Below are 23,269 nucleotides of genomic sequence, written 5' to 3' on the forward strand. Positions count from 1 at the left end.
GACTGGCTGGCAAGGGTCGAGCTCGACTTAAGTACTACGATGATGTGGATGTAAGCAAAGATCAGAAAGGTGAGAGGCATGGGCGTACAGATGATCAAGCAAGCCCGGGATGCTTACTCAAGGGATGTTCAACGGCACGCAGTGGTTGTCCACAGGAGCGCCCCACCGTAGAAAGCCAATCAGCGCCCAGTAGCCACTGAGACGGTACTTCAAGTCGAAAACTCTGATAAGTCGTCACTAACTCCGTGATACTCCGTGTGACTTGGAGGAGACGAGGTTTACATGGCGTCGTAACGCTGTGAGGTTTTGGAATCGGTATTAATATATTTGAGTATAATACGGCTCAATTAACAAGACAGTGACACTATGTCAACTAAAACTTCGTCTGTTTAATTGACAATGAGGGTTTACATTTGACAGCTGACAAAAAGTACTAAACGAGAACACAACGAAACACTAAGCACGCATATGCAATCCGCGATATCACAGCATGCGGGTATATTGATAACTCAAAGAAAGGACCTGGACATCATAATTCTGGCACTGCTAGCCGGAGAAAATTTTGGAGGGAATACACTAACAAGACTATCTGTGTTAGGTTAGGCTTGCGGTTGCACCATGTACAAGAAAATATCTCTTTTATGAGAGTGTGGTTCTGGGAAGAACCGATGGTGAACACTCGACGTTCTTAACAGTGTGCTCTGTTCATCTTAAGGAGGGTGACATCCGAGGCTGTCGTCAGCATCTGGCCACTGAAACTCTGCAGTCAGGCGTTGGTCCTCTCGGCATAGAAACAAGTTGTCAGATCAAGAACTACCAGATCAAACAATGAAATCCATTGTCAGCAAGAATGAAAAATCAACTTAAAAATTTATGTTCACCGTTGAAAAGAAGTACTCAGGCATGTCTTCCAAGTTTATAGCGAGTTCACAAGCTACGCAACTCTTACAAGAGTTTCTGAACTTCATAAAACTGTCACGAGCTAAAATCTTCTACAAAGAGGAAGCAACGGGACGCTGAGCAGCATTTACCCAGTAATGTACATACATCAACAAGTATTTTCCCCTTCCATTGGGGATCGAAATGTGACTCTCAGTGCGGGGGATTGGGTACACTGGGTTTACTGTGTGCCCACGTCGCTTCGGATTGGGGTTTGAAAGGGCCTTGCGCGGACCTTTGTGTTCAGTAAGCTGAACAAAATACTAAAACCGGACCCGCACCTTTGAGAGTTTGACAATGAGTTGGCATTCCAGAACAGAGTTCAACACACAAATACAGAATCTAGTTGGTGGAACTACGCAGTTACCGAAATGTAGACTGTCATCCACTCAATTCTCTGTTCTGCTGAATGAACTGTTAACATATTCACCTAAATCCAGCCTATGATATGAACACTTTGTTCCTCAAAGGATTTACGAACTCGTACCCTGTTCCGAAATCAGAGCAACAGACATAAGGTAAGCGTCCAAATTCCGATTGTAAGATGGACTACACCTGTAATATAACTTTCTGTCGTCAATGTGCATTCTTTAACTGCTTAGTACTGGGTGTGTGCAAAGCAGCTGCCTGCTAAAAGAAACATTTCCGATCATGAGTAGATATAGAATTACAGTGTAGAAATCTCGGTAAGTGGGATAGACAAATATATTTTTAGGGCCAAATGTCTTGGCATTCATCGTTCTTTATGCCTTGACTTTAACTTTGTGAAGATCAGCTTTAATCGAGAAGGAGGAGATTTTGAAGACATATATGGGTGTGTCTACATGAACGAACCGTCCATAAACCGTGTTGAAATCAGCTGGTTGTGACTAGGAGTAACGCAAGTCTAGCTAATGGCTTCAGCTGCTAGCTCCTAGTAGTTTTTAGTAACATTCGAGTTGCCTCCGGCTGCAGTCTTAACTGTCAAACCCGGCATGACATGAACGGTAGAATTACTGTGGAGGGTTGTCTTTTACAAACGTTTGACGGGATGGCAGTGGAAATGGATCCAATAAAATTCTGTCGTGGGTTTTTAGTACATTGCACGACATCGAAATTTTCACCCAGGGGCAAAAGACACGACTTGAATCATTCAAGGGCATTTTCGGCTTCCGAAATGTTGGGGAGCTCCGTGTCTCCCTGAAAGAATGAGGGGTATTCAGAATTTCCTCGTGGCTTACCAAAATAAGCGCGGACATGTTTTGGTAAACATATAGTACCGGTTTTACATAGAAATTTGGGTGCTTTGCTCCCTCCAGCTCCCAAAAGTGATTTTGGTCGAGCAGTTTCGTCCCCCATTTTTGCCCGTGCAAGATTTTCATGCATACTCGTGAAAAGTATGATACTAAAAACACAATGCTCAGAAACACAGCAGACCCTCAAATTCCTGGCCTGAAAAAGAAAGAAAGAAAAGTCGCCTACGCGTGGGGCGCTGGAACCGCTCTGCTGCAAGTTTATACATGACGTGACCTGCTCTTGGAAGAATGAACTCGTGGCCCTGGCGGCCGTCGCTGGGGACAGGAACTTGGTACAAAGTGTCCACTCGTGCACAGACGAACAAAACATGGCTCTTGGATGTGAAGTTAGTTAGATAGGGGTCTCATTGGTTACGAGTAACATTAATATAACTCCTGTGCTAAGTTTTATAAAAATGTTGCTTCAATCGTTACAGTCAGTGTTTTCCCTGAGCGCAAGTGTTCGGCCATGAAGATTTGTTGACGCGGCCTGTGAATTAAAACCTCTATTTCTTGCTCCGCTTCACCCAGCCGCGCGAAAACCAGTTTGATTCTGTTGAATGAACACTGAATGGAACAACACAGAAAACATGCTTCATGGGGTGCCTCGAGTTAAGAAGTATCGAAGGTTCTCTCGCATGAAAATGACTGTAAACAGTTGTCTTGAGACTTGCTAGCTTCAGAACCAACATCGCTGACTTGGTGGCCTTAGTGCCTCTTGGCGTCGCCGGCTCGAGAAAATTCCACGCCAAGATATTAAGAAAGATCCTCCACCGGAAGCTTATGAAAAAGAGCCAGTTCTTGAAGTCTTGGGCTGTAATTTTGCCTCTCGAATCTTCAAACTGGATTACGTGTACGATTCTACCTATCTGTCCAGAGCATCGTTTAACTTACCGCTTTGTAGGGTTGAATTGAATGCAGCGAAGATGCCGGCCACAATGAGATATGAGAGTTAGCTTGAAGCGACGGCTCGGAAGACTTACTTTCGAAGATGTGGGATCCATATGCAGGCTCTCCATGCATTATTATCATGAAAAGGAAGAAAAAGAGACGAGCGAAAAACTTGGCACAAAGAAAATTTAAACAACGGATAAAGACTAAACAAGACACCCAATAAGAGGTGAAAGACATACGAAAGATGATAAATCTTTACCGAACAATAACGGCATAGCAAGACGGGATGCCATTTGGGTCTTGAAAGAAGGGTGGGTGGGCACTGGAAATGATGAAGTTATCTAAGATGTATCGGAATAAGTTCATGCAACAGAAATGCAAGGGCCCAGAGCGATGTACAAGCAGAAGCACTCGGCGCAAGTGAACTGTTTTCCGTTACTGATGAGAAAGCTCTTTATATGGAGATACACATCAATGACTTTATTTAATAGGAATAGGACACACGAATGCACGACACACGAATGCAAGGGGAACACACCCAAATTCCAAGGTTGCTTTCCTTCATTCACCATCCATTCAACCGAAAGAAACTAAATTTTTAAAGAGGTGTTAGAAATGACCAAGAATTCACCCTTGTGTTTTTCATGTAGCTACGTAAATACTTGATAACAAATTCAAGCAAACGGGTAAGACGTCATAATGTGACGATGCAAGCTGCACAACACAAACTCGGTGGATTCCTTTTATTTTCAGAAAAAATGAAGATACAAAACACACCTGCATCTTATTTAGCCAGTCCCCTGTGGCGCAGCGGGGGTGGGCCGAGCATTATGAGCTTTTTAGGAGGGGTAAATTCATGTCCAACCCCCCCCCCACCGCTACCACCGCGACAAATCCTGATTTCTGAACAAGTGGACACAAGAAGGCACGAAGCAAGTAACGACGCGCGGTCTCGATATGTATCCAAAGCATAACCGAATTCACAGAGATCCCGACTTGAGTCAAGTTTAGGTGCTTGACCGCTGAGCGTAAAGAAATAACCTATTGGTACAGTCCACTAATTCAAGCCCCACTGAAAACAATGTAAAATCAGCACTGTTCAGGTCCCAATAACATGCATGCAAACATCCCTGAGATTTCTGAAACACAAATGCAATTCTGTCTGGTCACTAGGCCTAATCTTTCAATTTCTTTTCATCTTTTTGCGGGTTAACCAATTACATTTTTAATTATTCCCACAAAACAAAATCACCCCCGAAAAAGTGATTTTTCCGAATTCTGATTGCAGCCATTTTTCAAGTGGCAACCCTCAACTTTCTCGGGCTCTTAGGACCATTTTTCAACCACAGTTTTTAGCCATTCTGCTCTCATTTGAAAGCTCAAAGACCCAGGGAGTTGATCCCGCCAACGATTTACACAATCTCACTATTAGGGGGTCAAACAATCTCCCTTTTCAAAAGATACTGTCGGGGAGGCACTTTTAATGCTAATGAGCTGGCCAGAAATTCTCACTTGAATTTGTAACAGTGGTTTGCACCCCTATACCCCCTAACGAAAAGCTACGGCTCTCCATGAGTGCCATCTACTTATTTATATACTGCGACATATTATCATGTCATACAGAGCTCTGGGACGATACTCTCATGATACCTGATATTCTTTAAATGATGTCTCACCGCCTGTTACAAGTTGTTAAGTAGACATCACATTTGGTGGGTGTCTCTGGATGATAACATCCTGACATAATGATTATCGTCATCATTTAAGGATGTCATCGTCCAACTTTCACGATGTCATCATCCCATGATAAGTTATCTCAGGATGTCGTTATTCCCCTTTAGGATGTCTTCGTCCCATGATAAATTACCTGAGGATGTCGTCATCCAACGTTTATGACATTGTCATCCCGTGATAAATTATCTCAGGATGTCGACATCTTGCCTTTATTATGTCGTCGTCCCGAGAAAGACATTTCAGGACCTCAACAAGTCGGTTGGCACTTCCAGAGCTCCGTATCGCAGTATAAATAAATAGATTGCACGCGTGGAGCACCGTAGGTAGTAACACAATTTTAGATGTGCTTTACTCTTTCTCAGTGAAACACAGGACCGCCATGTACGGAATCTCGGCCAAATCAGCAACGGAGAAAAAGGCCATGATCAAAAATGTAGACATGCCCGAGGACATGCAGTCGGACGCGATTGCCTGCACTGAACAAGCCATGGGAAGGTTCAACATCGAAAAGGACATCGCCGCTTTCGTCAAGAAGGAGTTCGACCGGAAATACAACTCCACCTGGCACTGCATTGTGGGAAAGAATTTCGGGAGCTACGTCACGCACGAAACCAAAAACTTCATCTATTTCTACATGGGCAATGTTGCCATACTGCTCTTCAAATCAGGATAGACCTAGCTGGTCGTCTTCGTCATCGACTTCAGATCCATCCATCATTAAAAAAAAAGTTTTAAGAACTAGGGCTACCAACTCTGGCATTGGGTATGAACTATTCTCACTCCCGATCGCGCTCACTTCAGACCTCTCAGTCAAGAGGGAAAATAAAGATTCAAACAGTACTTCATTAATCAGGTTTCCTATGGCCTATCCCAACCATGGAATTTTTTTTTATTCTTCCGTCTGTAAGTTCGTTTCGGTTACAAAATGGAATTGACTTTTTATCACGTGTGTCCTGTGTGAGTAGGACTAAATGCCGTGTCTGACATGTACACGGGCTTTCAGAGGTACCCCTGCGTCAACCCTCACACTCAAAATAAATCTTACACACGGTGTTGGCAACTCTGGACGGAAGCTGGACAACGCATTGGTGTATCCAGGGGGGTATAGGGGGTAACTTGTTTTGCACGAAAAATACTTCATTGGTGAGTAGGAGAGAAAGTAATCGGTAAATTCATTTATCAAATATTACATTTGCACCAAATCTCTCAGAAAACAACACCAGCAAATGAAAGCAACAACTTGCCCCCCCCCACATCCAAAGCTGGACACTCTGCCGGGTCAAAAGCATTATCTATTTTTAACGGTTTAGAGGATCTGGATACAAAACAAGACTGATTGACGTCGAGTTGAAGCTCGACTGGTTGGGACTATTATGCTGGTTAGGCCAACTGGATGTTTTTCAAATAACTGCTAGCTCTAAAGGCAGAAGAGTGATAAACCCACACTAAAAACAGTTAGTCCTGTATAAATCTACTCAAAAAGATTTACACTTTAAAGAGTGAAAACCACTGCAGAAAGGGACAATCACTCAAAAAAGGAGACATTTAAAGGACATGAGCTTTTTTGCGAGTTGTCCCTTTATATAGAGTTCAGGGGCGGATCTACACGGGGGCCGGGGGGGGGGGGAGTCGCAACCCTCCATTCAGCCGTGGACAACATGGAACAACCAGTGAAATGATGAAAATGAGTACCCCCCCGAAGAAAAAAATCCTGGACGAGGATTGCACCGTCCATCTATAGTTAAGTTTTATTTTTAACAGGGAATGTGCATAATGCTTTCGGACCCCCTTTAGCAGGGCATTCCTTCAATACGCCCACCACCCCCATCCCTGGAGTTGCCCCTTGTTTATCTCCTTGGAAGAGTGAAAATGCCACTCTTTTGGAGTGGTTTTCACTCTTTTAAGAGTGGTGTTTACTTTTTCCAGAGTGGCTTTTACTCTTTTGGAGTGGTTTTATGACGCACTCGCTCTTTTTGAGAATTAGTTTCTCACTTTTTAATTACATGTAGTTTAGAGATGTTAGAGAGGGCGCCAGACGGCTTCAAGACTTTTTGATGGTTTATGTTTTGTGAATGTTCATTTCTTGGCTTCGTCTCAGTCGCTGGCTTCACCTGACTTGTAAATTTGGTAGCTCAGTACAAAGTCACATTCAAATACCGGAACATCATTTACTCCATTCGAGCATGACAGGTCTTCAAGCGGTTTCGACTTCAGAGACAAAGCCTCGAATTAATTAAGCTGTAGGTATTGGAAAGACCGCAGCAGTCGTGGCTCATATAATGCCGCGGGGTACTAACACTCATATACGTGTCTGTGCTTTCGTGTTATTTTACCAAGCAACGGATCGACTTCTTTCTGCAATAATGAATTAATACATGTAGTTCTGACACAACAGTAAGTGGTTCAGGGATGATCGCATCCAGTGAAATGGTTTAATAACTTAGATAGGCAAGTTGTTTCATTACCAATGCTGCCTGCTAAGCATGTCGATCTTAAAAAAAAGGTAATCTTCTTATGAGGCTTTGGGTGGCAATACTTTTGCCCAAATAAATCGATTTGTGATTCGCCAAAGTGTATTTTGGTATATGGTTAATTTGCGGAAAATGAAAAAGTAATGGCGATAATTTCATTTTGATTTTAAATGTAGTTTGTGGCTGACCTTTTGTATTAATAAGAATATGTTGCTAGCTTTTATTGTTTGAAGTGCTTTGCATTCGTTGAAAAGGGCGGATCCGCGGGGGGGGGGCAGACGGGTGACAGCCCCCTCCCCCATAAAAGAGCAAAATTACATGTTTACAATAATGAGAGAGGGGGTGTCTTCCTTTTCCTTCTTTTCAAAAGCGTGTAAAAAGCCCCCAAACTCAATAACTTAAGAAAAGAAATGTTAGCGAGTAAAACAAAATAATTGGTATGTACAAGGAAGTATCTTCCTAAAATGACATCACGTTTGGTTATAAATAGAGAATCAGCATGGGAAACGACAGAATATTGGAAAGTTATACTTTGCTTTATGAATAAACGGTAGCCTATTTAAAATGTATGTAATTTTCATCAAGTTAGCCGATATTACAACCATGAGCTAATGTGACAAAATGAATTTTTAAGTAATACAGTTGCATCCCTAAATATTCTTTATAGTGACACTTTTTGTTTTCATTGTGAGTCATGTCTAAACACTATTACAGCTTTGATTTGGTTGACTACTGACATGCTCAACTAAAAGAGTTGCACAAAATGTTCTGAACACTAGGTTTTTATCTCGTTTCCGCAACAATTCTATGCACTTTGGCACAGAATTCACCCCCCCGAAAAAAATTAATACGATGCGTCTTTATTCTCAGCATATAGGCCTGCAATAGCAATCGTTGACAACAGTCACATCCTGTAAGCAACATGTCGTTTCCTTGTTGGCGCTTTTCACTATACAGTCATGGGAGACATGGTGCGCCTCCGCCACCCCCGAATTAAAGACAAGAAAAGGGCAAAGAAATGAAAACATAGCGAAGAGGATGAAAACCACAACTTATATATCATTGGACCTGGTCGGAAGGGACCACGAATTTCGTGAAAGTTTGGTCTAGATTTTGAGATAGTAAATCTTGCCATATAATAGAAGCCCCCATCTTTGGGTGGTATAATCGTGTTGCTTTAATCAATAAAATTATGAAAGTCTCTTCGTCCGTGTGACGGCGCGGAGCGAAAGCGTGTACCTCCAAGATGGCCGCTTCGTACATTTAGCCCAATTGACCTACATGTATGCCTCCCATACGCGCTCTCTGAGGAATTCTAAGATGGGTTGGAATAGGAAACATGGAAACCGCCGATCAAAATGTTGGGGGGATTATGTTTTTCAACCCCAGGACATTTTTTACCAAGCCAATACTTTTGTAATTAATATTTCACTCTCGACAACCAGTACGGTCGCGTGTTCTACAATCATGTACGTCTATCTATCCATCCATCAACACGTCGCGACTCATCGGCAAAGTCCAACTAGTCCAATCAACAAATTTATTATTCGTACAAAGAATAAGGCGAGAGATGTTACAAGAAGTGGCTACAAGTAAATATCTAAAAAGAGTTATAGCCAAGGTAATAATATCAACATACGGGCCAATTTGATTAGAAATCAACACTATGCTGAAAATAAATTTCCGAAAAGCAGACTACAGTCTACTGGAAACGCAAAAGTCACTTCAATTTAATACACTAAAGTTTGTCTTTGAAGAATAAGGACGCCAAAACGTGGCATGAAATCTCGCATCTGTCTTCCCAAGAAACGACACAAGAAATTTACTTCACACACGTGCATTTCCTCGACACAAAGTGAGTAAAAACAAGCAAGGATTTTCCCAACAACTTCGTGTTTATTTCTACAGCAGCTACAAGTATTAAAACACTGTGCATACGTTCACGCTTACACAATTTAGGTCTTAGAACTCAACAGTATTGCGCGAGCAACGTCGCCGATTCAGGGCTAAAAAACCCGAATGAGAATCCATTTGACGGTGTGTTTGTACACCAAAGAACTGATTTATCATTCCAACATTCAGTTTCATGTAATAAGTTAATACCTTTTATAGAAAAGCCTCAAGCATCGTTACAGAACAGGGTAAGTGGCCTTCCCTATAGGATTTCACATTATGTACACAAATCATGCTACTATGTACTTCAACACATAATTTACAGTTTAATTCACAGTTGTACACTGCGGTATACCGTTACAGACAACAAAGGGGAAATCAGTGTTATTTTGTTTCTCAAAATAAATAAGACAAAATCACGTGCTTTATACAGCGAATGCGAAGGTTTCTTCTAGTGATCCTGAAACCATCATTGTACATGTACAAATAATTTACACAGTTTTGTATACGATCCTGCTTGCACACTCAAGCCGTAAGGGATTTTCCTCCCCTCTGTTAACTTCGGTTTAGTCAACAGAGGGTGGTGTTTAAAAGAATCTCACGTTCTCAATCAAACCATTTACACGGCGGGTGCATGGAAGTGTATTAAAATGTACAAATAGTCAGTTTTCATGCGAATATCCTGTTCCATATTTGTCGTCCTCTTCAACTTATTCATTAGATTCAGAGGTACACATAACAAGCATAGAGATGAATCAGATTAAATGCACGCAACACCCCGGAACAAGAAGGCTTAGTAAAATCCCACAAGGAATCACAGCACTTTGTTTCCATTTCATTTTAAGTTGGATAAAAAATAAAAAAATATTTCCAGAAAATAGTGTTTACCGTGTTACAACTACTGACTAGATGCCATCAGAAATAGAAATTGCATCTCAACTGAAGAGCGAGTTCCTTCCCACGTACCAAGCTGCGCACTTTCGACAGCATTTGGAATTCATACATGAAAAATGCGCGGCTTGTACATTTTTATAAAAGTGTATTAAAGGAGATTATTATTTTCACGAGCAAATGCTCGCAAACTTTAGCACCATTTGCAATTGATCAAATGAGCCACACTAATATTTTCCATGCACACAAAAATACACACATCAGCGCGAGGAAAGCCTGAAGCAATGTAACCTCTGGCTCAAAAATACAAGAATTTTCAAGTTCCAGAAGCCACATCACATTCACTGAACGAATTTTACACACAAAAAATCCTCAATTTTCTGGATAATAGTATATCATTCAGTAAATGCAGTCAACAAAGTTTGACCACAATATTTCCCTGTTTATAATTCCAACCTTATCTCACTACCCCATGCTTTAGGAGACATCTACATGTATGTCAAATTAAAAATCAAAACTTGAATATCCCGCAAAGAAATAAGCTCTACCAATCCGTACACTGATCCAAAACCTTGGTGTAAATATGCTCCTGATGAAGCAGCAAAATGGAAGTCATGGGGCAGCACATCCAATGAAATGACAGTATGCAGACGGTTTCTCAAAATCGTATTAATGGATGTTACAAATGTTCATCCGCGACTTCAATTTCGAATTCAGTGAACCAGTCTCACTTTTCATTGGATCGCACTCCATAAAGAAGTCACTGGCAATGGACAGGGTCTGGTTTTAAAAAAAATTGTGCGAGTATACTTCACTCTAAATAATTATCTCAAAAATGTGTTAAAATGTAAGAAATTTAAGAAATAATTTCATCGCACTTTACAATGTATAGTGCCTCTGGCCAATTTTTGAAATCTCCCAAAGGAATACTGCATGCCACAATTTTTGTTAGCGTGTACACTAGTTTCTTTAAGAATTTGAAAACTTCTTAAAGTTGTGCTGTGGTATAGTTGTCTTGAGAACTCTTGAAATTAAAACTACGCATCATGCAAAAGTGCAGTCGATATTTTTAATGCAACTTCACATCATCACTGTGCAAGTATTCTGAAGACCAGAAAATCGAAGATGCATAAAAAAGATGGAAGAGTCATGGGTGGTTCAGTGGTTCTCCACTGAAGAAAAGAATCACCAAAAAACCTATAGTCTTTGGACAATAATGTGGATCTACATTGTATACTCTGTGAAAAAACACCGTACTTTTCTTCTCAGTGTGTTCTTTCTTCAAACCACTTGTCCTTAATTTGGAAATCTTTTCAAGTTGCAGTCTAATAATTTTAATTTCCACTCAAGTTTATCAGTCAATTAGAGATATCTTTGTATGAGAGCCATAAATTTAAACTCATTTGATCATGGTTTCATCTCGCAGCCTTTGTGATGAGTTCATGGTCTTGTTTCCAGGGTCATGAAGGTCATCATGCTGCTTATGTTCCTGAGCGAGACAGTTTGCCATGACTGCTCTTTTATGTGAGAGAACACAATGGCTGCTTCGTATATCTTAACAAACTTCAAGAGATGCAACCATCTGCGTTAAAATGCAACGCCTAATAGGGCACTGCAGTATCGATATGCAGCATGATAAAAACAACTCGCAGCCAGAAGAGTACATTGATTACCCTCTCAAGAAAACTACAAAACCTGGTTGGGATTAAAGGACCAAAAGATCAGGGACTTTGAAGCACCTTGTGCTCAAGTACAATCAGTATTATTGTCATTGTTATACATTTATGTTGAATATCAGTGCATCTCATGCTTATGCTGTGTGTGAAACAGGATTCCGAGGCTTCGGCTACGTCTGTTATCAGCATGTCCTTGTATACTCCCAATGGGCCTAGACCTAGACCTAGCCCTAGACAAGAGATTTAGATGGAGCCCCATTGTTACACTGAGTGTTTTCAGTAATGGAGAACAAAGACCTATCGCAAATTCCACACACAGAAGTCTGACGATAAGGCTTTTTGTGAAACTGCACAGTGCCAAATCCCTGTAGATCTAGCTGGATGTTTCAACGTAAAAGCTGGATTTTCAGTATCAAACTCTCAAAGTTAATATAAACTTGATTTATAAATAGCTAATGGAGTTTGTTGTCCTCACACGCACAGTTATTTAGTTTTCTTTAAATTCTTTTCTTTTTTTTAGTTTCAGATGGACGCTGGTAGAATAGGCATAGACTCACATGCTTTTGGATTTCCCTGGAAAAGAAACTATTAAGGTCTCATGCTGTTTCTTCATGCAGATGGACAAACTTAATCCTGAATTCTCCTAAAAAAAAATTATTTTAGTACGTATTAAACAGGCATGTTGTTTTTTTGGGAGAGAGCAGTAACGGAGAGAGATGGTACCAAGGGTTTGAAAAGGGCCCTTATTGTTAAGGCCCGTAGAGGAGGCATTGATTCTACCTTCCACAAAAGTGAAGGCTCTGATGTTGATCACCTCACTAAAGCTCTTGAAATAAGAACACGTGGCACTTGTACCCAACTCAGGTAGAGTCAAGGTTACCATGAACTGCAACACAAGCACTATGCACAAACACTCTGTTGAAACTGTGTAATGAATCATCTTTTTTATTTTATGGTTTCCTGTCTACTGGTGGCTGTGTACACTGATGCATGATGGGAATAATTTTGGTTGGCACCAACTGAACCAAACGCATGTTGCGTATATAGCTTTTGAAGCAAAGTGCTTCACAAGGGTTTGGAAACGAATCTACTTCATCAACTTGAGAGTGCAAAACATTTTCATCCAAAACCTTTTACATGTAATTGAAGATATTAAAAGTTTCCCATCAGGAAAACAAAAATACATTTGAGTGTGTGCACACAGTACACAGATACAGGACATGTCAACCGAACTGATGTGGTTCTGTAAAGTTTGTGTGTCAGTTTGTAGTGTGTGTCAGCAACGATACACATGCCAATGCAACGGTCACCTGTCCTGCAGTTTTCTGTGCCCTCTGTGTTTTACCGTAGCCAGAGCTTGAGCCGCAGAGCATCCACACCGTTGAGATAGTAGCGGAAGAGTCTCTTGTCCCTGAGGAAGCCAAGGTTCTCGTACAGTCTCAGAGCTGGCTTGTTGGTGATCTCCGTCTCCAGAACAACCTTGGATTGGGAGAGAAGTATTGGATAATCTATTAGAAATGATATTGAAATGGGTAATTGGATGCGCAGTAAGAACAATTTAAGTTCCTCTACAAGAACCCCGTGTGAAATAAAGAGATTGAAAGAGGGCTACAGGTGTATTTATCATGGTGACAAACGCAGCTCATTTGTTTACTTTTTGTTTTAGCTTTTGTAAAAAAACTGAAATGTTTGTATTGTTACATGAACAACATTGGAGGCTTATTCCTACATGTATATTTAGAACAGGATGGAAAAAAACCCTTCTTCGGTAATGGCTTACATGCGATATGCATTTTAGGGTCTTGACTGAAACAAGGAAATCCAAAACGTGCTTGTTCTTCTCTCCTCCCCCAATCAGAAAGTGTCTCACTGTGTCATACAAGTCCCACAAGAAAAGGGGTTCTGGTTTGCAAGCAGGCCCTCATGTTCCAAATTAACTAACTCCGGGAGGTTGAGCCTTTGTGTGTTTATCCCTCCAAGGCATCCGATCGCATTCTAATTTCCAACCAATGAATGTACTTTGCGGGAATGCCTAGACATGATTTTGAGGATCATGTTCGCCTCATGATTCAGTTTCCACCCTCCGGGAAATCAGGCACTTCCTCCATGGGGCCTGTTGCCACCACCAAATCTCAGAACGAGCGAAAACATCTCTGTTAAAATTAGCGCACTGCACGCGTACTGGATATTTCTACAAGAACTCCACCCCTCGAGACTTGCAAAGCCCTGCCATATTGGGAACCCAACTCTGACAACTGTGCACTTCTCAACTGTACATCTGCACAGCTATCTCAACAAGCACTGGTGACTTGACAGCCTGCTTGAGTGTCTGTCAACCCTAACTCTCATAGATCCTGTAACAATCTAAAGGGTGAAGCCAAGTTTTGAAGGATTGAGAAAGATAAAAAATCCCATGAAAACATAAACACTGCGGCATTTGGTTTAGTGCATTATTAGATTTGGAAGGACCCAGGGAGTTTCTTGGCAAAGGTGTCTTGGGACTTTAGGTTGTTAACAAGTTCACTTTTTTACCTCATCGCACTCTCCCCTGACCATAGCACGGATGGCCTTCTTCACCAGACTCGAGCCTGTTAAATAGAATACACAACTCAGACTGAAGTTACTTGCATTATAATGACTTGTTTGATGAAATAATATCATGGTGTACATTCATGAAGTTGCTGCAGCATGTGATTGTGCTGGTACTTAAGGCTGTTCAAGATGAAACCTGCATAAACAGTTGATTGGTAGTCAATAAAAAAATAATATAATCTACATTTTCAGACACAAAAATAACTGGAGCAATATCCATAACTAATGCGGGTGTGACAGAAACTGTCATGGGGAAAATGTAAACCTAATGGGAGACATCTCAATTTGAACGTCTGATAGGACAGACTTTGATAGGATGGAAGATCACATAAAGGGAGACGGGAGGCAACAGTCCATGCTTGGTCATCTGCGGGGAGTTCCTAAATGTGCCCTGACTTGAACTCTGATTGCACCAGACACTGTTGATGGATCCAATTGCCCCTGGAAGAACCCTCACCAATTTGAAGCTTCCTGTAGTTCTCGTCCACGGCCAGCATGGCTATGTAGCCCCGCCGAGCCATCTTCTTGTGGATATCCAGCTTGCACACTATCGCACCCACGCACTTGTCTTGGTGCATAGCCTGGGCAAATGGGGGGGGGAAGTATTGGGTAGGATGAGAGAACATTTCATAGAGTAATCTGATATGATTCAGTGAATGATAGCACGCGACTGACACTTTCATTAATCATTCGACATGTGTCAGCAAAAAAAGGCACGGGGGGAGACATACAGGATAATATTTCAGAATTGTGTGAACAAACAGACATTGGGCTACATCCACCCAGTTGCTTGAGATAAGAATTCAAAATCAAGGAGAAAATAAAGAAGAAAGAAAACTCTTAAGTTACTGAGAAAATCTTGTGTCATTAATATCTGTGGTTGTTTTCTGTTTTGTTTTTCCTGATACAACTTCAAATAGCTATACATTCTTAGTTCATATCACTAAAGTTCCAATTTGTATTGAATCACTTGAGTCATTGAATACTTTATAATTCCTTGAAATGAGAGATATCAACACTCGCAAACTTAGCATAAATGCATTCCTTGTAAATGAGTGATTCAAATAAGCTATGTTCCATCCAGTTTTACACTTCTAAGATTTGCCTTGCTTAGCAGCCAAAAAACCTCATTTCAAAAAACTGTTTCCATAACGGCTTTCACTTTGAAACCTGTCTTTTCTTGAAAGTTGGTTTAGAAGCCCAGCAAGTATCTCTATCACTTTTAAAAATGAGCAGCTTCTAAGAACTGAACCAACTGGTGATTGGACATGCCAACAAAGCAAGCTTCCACGATTGTGTGGTAACCAACAACCACCCAACAAAAATCCACACTTTAAATGTAACTCTACACATACAAGTATCTCTGAGAGTGACATGGATCATTTTTTTCATACGGTTCAACAAGTCACAGTACTGCACATTATCTTCAAGCAAACGTGAATTCTCATTGAATTCTGATTGGTTGATCCATAGCAACAAGCAGTGTGAAATATAACTGTGTTACACAGACCATATCCAACCCCGCATAATGAGTTATTCTAATTTTGCACATTGCGCTATTTTACACTAAAAGCAAAATGCACAGCTGCAAAGAAAATTGAAAGGTGGCAATGCGTTTGTAAGCATAGGCTCGTATAACATCTTTACTGTGTGTCAAGTTTGCTCGAAGACAAATTCATTATCGCGCTTGTGGAACATGGAATGACATACTGCGTCCATGTCCTGTCTACCACTCGACTTTCGGCCTCACGGTATACGGGACACAGACGCATTACATTATTCTGAGTTCCACTCACACTTGTGTAATAACTAGTAATGTACCATGTACATGTAGTAATACTTGTTGGTTATGAATGCCATGGGAAAACAAACACAGATATCAGCAGCAAATGTTAAATCCTTAGCACACCGCAGCCAATGAAGATTTCACAAAGATGATTAATAAATAGCACACATCTGTAATCCTAAGTAAACCTCTCCACTTCACATGTACCTGTACACATGCTTTAAAAATAGACCTACATGTATATGCAGGTAACATTTTGTACATGTGAACACATGGAATGCTGTCTGGCTTGTGTTGAGTACCAACAAATTATAACTGTCATTGTGCCCTAGTGTTTTGGCTAAAATATTTCGAGTAAAAAATGAATTCCTGCGCTTACCCACCCTAATTTGTATTCTGTAGTAGGAAATAGAAGTTCTTTTGGCTTCCCATGGATAGAAGAATTCATTATTATACTGTTCATTTCCCTTGTCTACTACAAGCATGCATTCCCCATCAAGTGTTTCAATAATGTATGACTATGAATTCATGTGACAGTTGTGAAGGCAAATAACTATTTCTATTACATATCCCGGTAGATTTTTTAATGCATTGTACTTAGGATTTAATTGCTTTGAAAATTGAAAATTTGAATTGCTGATTTGTAAAATTTTACAAATTCAATTGCAAAATTTCGTTTTGGAGTGCCAACCTGAAAACAAACGCATCAAAGTCATGGGGATAAAAAATGTGAACATTTTGTAAAGACTTGATAGATGTCCTCCATTAAATTTGGCATCTCCTGTTAGTCCATAGCTTTCTCCCACTTTAATGAAAATGCATCTCAGTAAGATGTTCCAAACTATTATTTTCCCATGTTGCCAGAGCAAAATCCTTAAGTGGGCAAGAAATTGAGCAAACAAATTGACTTAATTGTGTCAAGATCTAACTCTAAGATTTTAGGTTAAATAAGAGCTTTAAATTTAGATGAGAAATTTAGATTGAGATAAGAATGTATGGTCTAAGATTTGGTCACTTTAGTTAAAATCTAACTCTCAGACCTAATCACCACTCTTAGAGTTAGATGTCGATGTCTGATGGTCAGTAGAAAAAGACAATAGAAAGAATGTTGCATCACTGACCCAGAAAAACATTCCTGGATGAATTGTTATGGATACTTACCAAGAAACATAGCTGTGGCCAGTTATGAATAAAGTAACGATACGTGTAAATTGAGTATGGCTCTGACAAATCTTTTGTAATGAGTCTCATGATGTCTGGCATCTGGAGTTCTGACTTGTATGGCACAAGGGTGACTGGGTGACTTCCGGAACCAGAATGAATGTGTATGGTGTTTATATCGCTGTCGTTGGCGGGGCAGGGAGGCACTGTATACCGGTTGCTATGACAACTGAGAACGAAGTCCGAGAGGGAGGAGGGAAACTCCTCTAACTCTGCATCATCAAGATCCCCGCCTGCTGGTCCAAGGGCACTGAAGGATTGATCCATCTCTGTTAGCAAGTCTCTGCTGGCTGTAGCCTGTTCAGAACAAGGCAGGGGCTCCTGACATGCCTGAGCAGTAGTAGGGCCCTGCTTGCGGCCATCCAATGATAAAGAGGGGACAGTCTCCTCAGTGCCATCACTTTCCAGGCATATGTTCTCGACCATTTTAGTGAGATCAGATAAAGGTTTGCTCATATTCTTGCCAGTGCAGTTGCAACTTGGGTCTCCTTGGTCATCGTCAGACTGGCACGGGGAGTTAGGGTTTTTAAGCGTTCCTGATTTTTCCTCATTTCTACACGCATAATTGACCTTTCCATGCTCCTCTGTTTTAAGCACTGCTTCATTCAAATGACAGTCACAACAACCATTTGTAAGTCTGCAATCAGCGGCAACTCCCCCCTCTTGTGACACGATTGTCTTAAGCATCAATATCTTTTCTGATGAGGCATGTTTTGTGTTATCAGGAACTTGAACACCAGATGAACCTAAATGATGCTTCTCATTCATACCATTATCATTGTCACATGGCTCACTACAGGAGCAGAATTTGGCACTAGCAAATGTAGTTCCTTTGCCCAAACATTCGTTTGACAAAGGCTTTTCTTTGGACTCCATAACACATTCATTCTGATTAGGCCTAAGTTGACACTGATTCTGTTTGGGATCACTAGCGTGACAAGCGACACGGGTAGGCCTGATGCAATTCTCGCTACAGTCTGTTCGATGGGAACTGTTGCCTTGAACAAACAGGTGTTGCCCACTCTTCTCTCCCTCTATGGTTTCTGCTTCTGGACCATTCATCACCGTTAGTTTCCCTGGCACTTGCGACGCTGAACACCCGCCGGTCTCGGCGCGACGAAGATCAGTGTGCTGGTTTCTGCTGCCAGCAGAATCTACAACGCCTCCCGCTGCAGACGTAGACATATTCGTGGATATTTCTTTCTTGCACAGACCTAAATCTTGATGTCCGTCTCTACTACATTTCCGAACAAACGGAAGCTTTGTCCACAGTAAGTTTGATTTTCTGCCTATGGCAGCTCATCAGGAAATTCTTTGAATGCATGCTTGTCCGACTTCAAGTTCAACCATCACCGGTCACCGCTTGCACTGCCTACCACCATTTTGCAATGTTTTGTATGTACTTGTGTACGCGCATGTCACAGACATCCCAGCGAGCTCTGCGAAAGCCTATAAGTTCCGGGTTACATTTTGTACAAAGGTCGTGTCCAAACGTTATGGCTGCGGCTGGAAATAACACGTGCGACTATAGAAACTGGCCACTAGCACTGCCGAGTGCTGGCTATGTGGTACGATTGCACTGTGTGATCGTACACATGCACAGTGTACATGTACTGTACATGGGGTGTGATGTTGTGTAAGTTTTGCCATGGAGGCTAACTCCATGCTTTTGCCATCGTTGATGAGGTTATGATTAGAGAAGAAGCGCTTTTATATTAAGAAATAGCAGGTTTGTACCATCTGACCATTGCCCGGCACACACGCAATCCACTGGGGGGTTCGATTCTACCTCCATGGTTCGACGTAGGCCTTACGTCGCGTCCACGGCGCTCCCTCAAACATTTTTGCATCAGTCTAGGCATGCTAGGGCCAGCACAGTGTCACTCAGTGATTATGTTCTCCTCAGTTGAACCATATAGTACAATTTTCAAGATGTATTTTTTTTTGGTTGTTGCGTTGGGGCGATGTTAATTTATATAACGGGTTTTGCCCTTACCCAACGTATATATTTAGGGATAAACACTGTATGCTCAGTGCTTGTCTGAGAGCTTGCAAAAAAGTCACAAGCTTACTCGGGTGGAACTTGAACCACTCGACCACCGAGCTTGCCAGGGTCAGCTGGCCGATCCGAGTCAGGTGAAGCCGCAGGTACCACAAACTATTTCAAGATGTATTGAATCTACCACGAATATAGTTAATACATCTTGAAAATAGATGTAGTTTGCGGTACCCGCCGCTTCACCTGACTCGGACCGGCCAGCTGACCCCGGTAAGCTCGTCAGTTGAGTGGTTAAGACGTCTACACTAGTAAGCAGGAGTTTGTGGGTTTGAGTCCCACCCGAGTAAGCTTGTGAATTTTTGCAAGCTCTCAGACAAGCACTGAGCATAGAGTGTTTATCAATATATACGTTGGGTAAGGGCAAAAGCTGTTACATAAACATATATACAACCAGGACCTTGCACTTGCTTACTTTTTCATCAGGGACTTCAAATCAAAATGTCAGAGTCGGACAAGCCTTCATTTCCAAATGCTGAGAGTCGGAAGCTGTGCTGGGCTGCTAGAGATGACTACTTCAAGTGCCTTGACAACAGCAATGAAGACGAGAAGAAATGTACTCAGAAGAGGCAGGCCTTTGATGAACACTGCTCGAAGACGTGGGTGAGTGGGCAGAGCCAAATCAATGATATAGGAGGGGGCTTGCAGTGTGTGTTAGCATATGTGCTCTTAATAATAACAATAATAATAATAATAAACAAACACTTGTAAAGCGCCATCTATCTAGAAGACCAATCCGAGGCGCTAGAAAAGAATGTAAAATCAGGTTGATGTCACTTGTGAACTACCAAAATAAGAACGCTTGAACAGAAGAGTTTTCAAGTTTGATTTAAATGTTTCCAGGGAGACCAGTGTTCTGAGATCATTTGGAAGGTTGTTCACAGTACTGGTGCAGCAGATTGAAAAGCCCTACAGTACTTCCAAAGGCAGTCAGTGTTCTTGGAATCTCAAGCAGAGTGCAAGTTGTGATGTGGTGCATAGGGTGTAATGAGGCCACTTAGATAACTCGGCACTAATCTATGAACAATTCTCTAGTGTAACAAGAAAATTTTGAATTCAACCTGCTCTCGGACAGACAACCAATTTAGATGTTGCAGAACTGGCATGATGTGGTCAAATTTATTTGATTGGATAAGACTCGGGCAGCTGTATTTAGAGCTGGAGTTTGCCAAACTGATAAGATGTAATGTTGATCAGTAGAGAATTACAAATATCCAGCCGAGAAAGAACAAAGGCATGAATGAGCTTGGATGCAGATGCGTCATCAAGTGTTTCCCGTATGCTGTTTACGTAACAAATGTTAAAATAAACAGACTGGCATATCTTCCGAATATGGGCATCCGTGGAGAAATCCTCATCAAAAACTACTCCAAAGTTTCAAACCGTGGATGCTGCAGCGATGCAATCTGAACCAATGGTAACAATCTGGTTCCAGATAAGACCCTGCTGTGATTTAGAGGCAATAAGTAGAAGCTCTGATTTGCTGTGATTGAGCTTCAACTTGTTAGGAAGCATCTACGCACCAATATCTGTGATGCAGGCCTCCAACTGAAATACCTCATTCAGATCTCATAAGTGAAAATGTTAACGACATGGCAGGCCCGACCTCTGTTGGCACTTCGGGAAATATTGGTTTGTAGATAAAGGCAGACTAATGTAGAATGCAGTTTAGTTTAAATTAAAAACCCAATCACATTGTTTTAGAATCTCATTTTTTTTCTCTCAAAAACTTATGTGTTCCAGTTCAGTGAGCAGTAAATGTCTATTCCTCTCTTTCATTTTCATTTCTCAGGTCAAATATTTTCTCCGGAGGAGAGACTTTTTGAAGTACAAGGATGTGGTTCAGAAAGAAGGTTTTGTCCCCACGGAAGATGAGAAGAAAACATAACTGGCCATGAAAAACCAACTTGTGTGAGGACTCGGAAATCAAGAGTTGATGGGTGTTTCTTGTGCTTGAGCTTCATGTCGGAGTAGTGTCGCCACTGTGCCTCGTAGCATCAAGCAGATATCATGAGATGCAAGCATTTTGTTTGATTGAAGGGGAAGAGCTTTAAAATTTGGAAATGGCAGAGAGTGCGCTACGAGATGGCTGGTTAAAATGGTCTCGGCACATCGAGAATGTACTCGTTTTAGCAAAGCGTGACCCTTATGGGGAAAGCATGATTCATGGTGGAACAGGTGTTACATTGCGCTATTTTTATAAGTGAATTCCAAATGTTTATGTGCTACACAAAATGAACTACCACCTTTGTGGAACTGACAGTTGCACTTTGTGTCAACCTTATTGAAGCATGTAACCTGTGATAAAAAGTTCTTTCTTTGCTTTGCTGATTTGAGATGTTTTTATGACGTTCTGTAGTAAAATGGGGCAACAAAATAACTTGCACAAGAGCATTCTACGTGTGAATACTCCAACCTTGTGAACTGTATAAAATAAGAGGTTTGCACCTTTTAATTTGAATTTTGTAAATGCTCTTTTTTCAATAAAGTAGTACGTACAATAATCATGTCTCGGCTCGAGGCCGTGGTGTCTTCAGACGTCTGTGGTGAAAACAGGAAAGTGCCCTATCTCACCGTCTTCTTGTTGTCAAAGATCGATAGAGGGAACACTTTGAAGATTGAGTGATTGCCCTCAATCCTACACTTGAATGGTCACTTGTGGGTCATTTGATCTTACACCCTGCAATCATTTTAGTTTGGGGCATTCCAGGACCTTTTTTTTCAAGTCCAAGTCCACATGGTGTTGCCGAGTTACGGGCCCACTTCTGAACAAAGTCAACGTCTTACACAGTAAAACCATTAGTGGCGAGACAAGCTGTCCAAGAAATGCATTCTCGCTGTAAAAATGTGTGGACAGGGAAGGTAGACGTTTGAAAGATGTTGCTGAAAGGAATATGTAAATATTTATCTTCTTTAAGCATAATCAGAATAAATAATAATTGCAAAGAACGTGTATTATTTGAATTTGCATATTCAATGCCCGAGTGCAAGGAAAAGCGCAGGTAAGCATCAGCCCAACTCGGAAGAAGGCTTGAAAAACATGGTTGCTCATTCACCCGTGATTGTAGAGATGCTAGCTTATAAACTATCCTTTTTTACACCCTTTATAGTGCCTCAAACAACTATAAAGTTGCTAACAAATCTTACTACACTAGACAGCTGAAAAAAAACGACACTCGTAGTTCACTATTTCGGAATGATGGAAAAACACGTTAGAGCACCTGCCACAAATAAAGAGAAAAGTGACATTTCGAGCCTTTCACCCTGTTTCCTATTGCCTCCCGAATATGTACAGAATGTAATTTTTCTCCCAATTGACAAGAAAAGGGTCACAGAATATTTCACTGAGTTACGTTGCTTGTTCTTAATGAAGTAAATGTATGTCGCTTGTAGATGTCAACGGAAGTTCACGCACATCTGCTGCCCTCTAACGGCAGTATGGCATTCATAGCGAGTCGCAAGTGACTACTTATAAAAATTCATTTGAAAAAGTCTGAATAGAATAAAGATTGCACAGTTCCACAAATTAAGGTGAAACGTGCATTGATTTAGATTTAATACGTGTCAAGGTTTTACTTGTTACTGAAAATGGCTCGAAGAGTTTTTCGTGTATGAATTAATTTTCGTCCAATCATGGAGGTAGGAAAAGATCTTCGCTCGCGCTAACTCCTTCTTTTCCTACCTCCATGGTCCAATGTTGTGTTACGTCATTTACATCGTTATTAAAGATGGCATAGTGACGCTGGGGAGGTCTCATCCCTTTGCTGAAACTACCTGCGTGAATTCCTTCGGGCGAGTATAGTGTTCCTGTTGGGGTTCTCCCTAAGGCCTATCTATACCAA

General features: G+C 41.2%; 2 protein-coding genes and 1 pseudogene across 7 annotated transcripts in view; 2 read left to right on the forward strand and 1 right to left on the reverse strand.

Annotated features, from left to right (window-relative positions):
• Nucleotides 1-1,316: 1,316 nt before the first annotated feature.
• LOC147800601 (dynein light chain LC6, flagellar outer arm pseudogene) lies at nucleotides 1,317-7,969 on the forward strand (annotated as a pseudogene). Of its 2 annotated transcripts, none has more exons than XR_015424396.1 (2): nucleotides 1,317-1,457; nucleotides 5,204-7,969. The product of XR_015424396.1 is annotated as a dynein light chain LC6, flagellar outer arm pseudogene, transcript variant X1 (transcript). The 2 variants fall into 2 exon arrangements; XR_015424397.1 differs by having other exon boundaries at nucleotides 1,318-1,457; nucleotides 5,183-7,969.
• LOC110975183 (cytochrome c oxidase assembly factor 6 homolog) lies at nucleotides 1,318-21,931 on the forward strand. 3 transcript variants are annotated; one of them, XM_087133265.1, is made up of 3 exons: nucleotides 1,318-1,457; nucleotides 19,854-20,030; nucleotides 21,220-21,931. In XM_087133265.1, exons 2-3 carry the CDS (start codon nucleotides 19,869-19,871, stop codon nucleotides 21,313-21,315), a joined length of 258 nt encoding a protein of 85 aa, XP_086989391.1. In that variant the 5' UTR covers nucleotides 1,318-1,457; nucleotides 19,854-19,868; the 3' UTR covers nucleotides 21,316-21,931. The 3 variants fall into 3 exon arrangements, with proteins under 3 accessions (XP_086989391.1, XP_086989385.1, XP_022083106.1); XM_087133259.1 differs by lacking the exon at nucleotides 1,318-1,457 and adding an exon at nucleotides 18,895-19,007; XM_022227414.2 differs by lacking the exon at nucleotides 1,318-1,457 and adding an exon at nucleotides 18,897-19,100.
• Nucleotides 9,189-23,269, reverse strand: part of LOC110975182 (N-alpha-acetyltransferase 30-like) — a 41,246-nt gene continuing 27,165 nt past the window's right edge. The window contains exons 1-4 of one of the 2 annotated variants that reach the window (XM_022227412.2): nucleotides 17,312-18,782; nucleotides 14,822-14,945; nucleotides 14,305-14,360; nucleotides 9,189-13,251 (exon numbers count right to left, since the gene is read on the reverse strand). In XM_022227412.2, coding sequence (XP_022083104.2) covers nucleotides 13,114-13,251; nucleotides 14,305-14,360; nucleotides 14,822-14,945; nucleotides 17,312-18,556 — 1,563 coding nt within the window. In that variant the 5' untranslated portion in view covers nucleotides 18,557-18,782 and the 3' untranslated portion in view covers nucleotides 9,189-13,113. Of the gene's footprint in view, nucleotides 13,252-14,304; nucleotides 14,361-14,821; nucleotides 14,946-17,311; nucleotides 18,783-23,269 lie in introns of those variants that run through there. The other variant, XM_087133210.1, reaches the window with a different exon arrangement.

This window comes from Acanthaster planci, linkage group LG01 (assembly GCF_054643075.1).
Source record: "Acanthaster planci isolate LZ-2023a linkage group LG01, COTS_SCS, whole genome shotgun sequence".
Classification (NCBI taxonomy): Eukaryota; Metazoa; Echinodermata; class Asteroidea; order Valvatida; family Acanthasteridae; genus Acanthaster; species Acanthaster planci.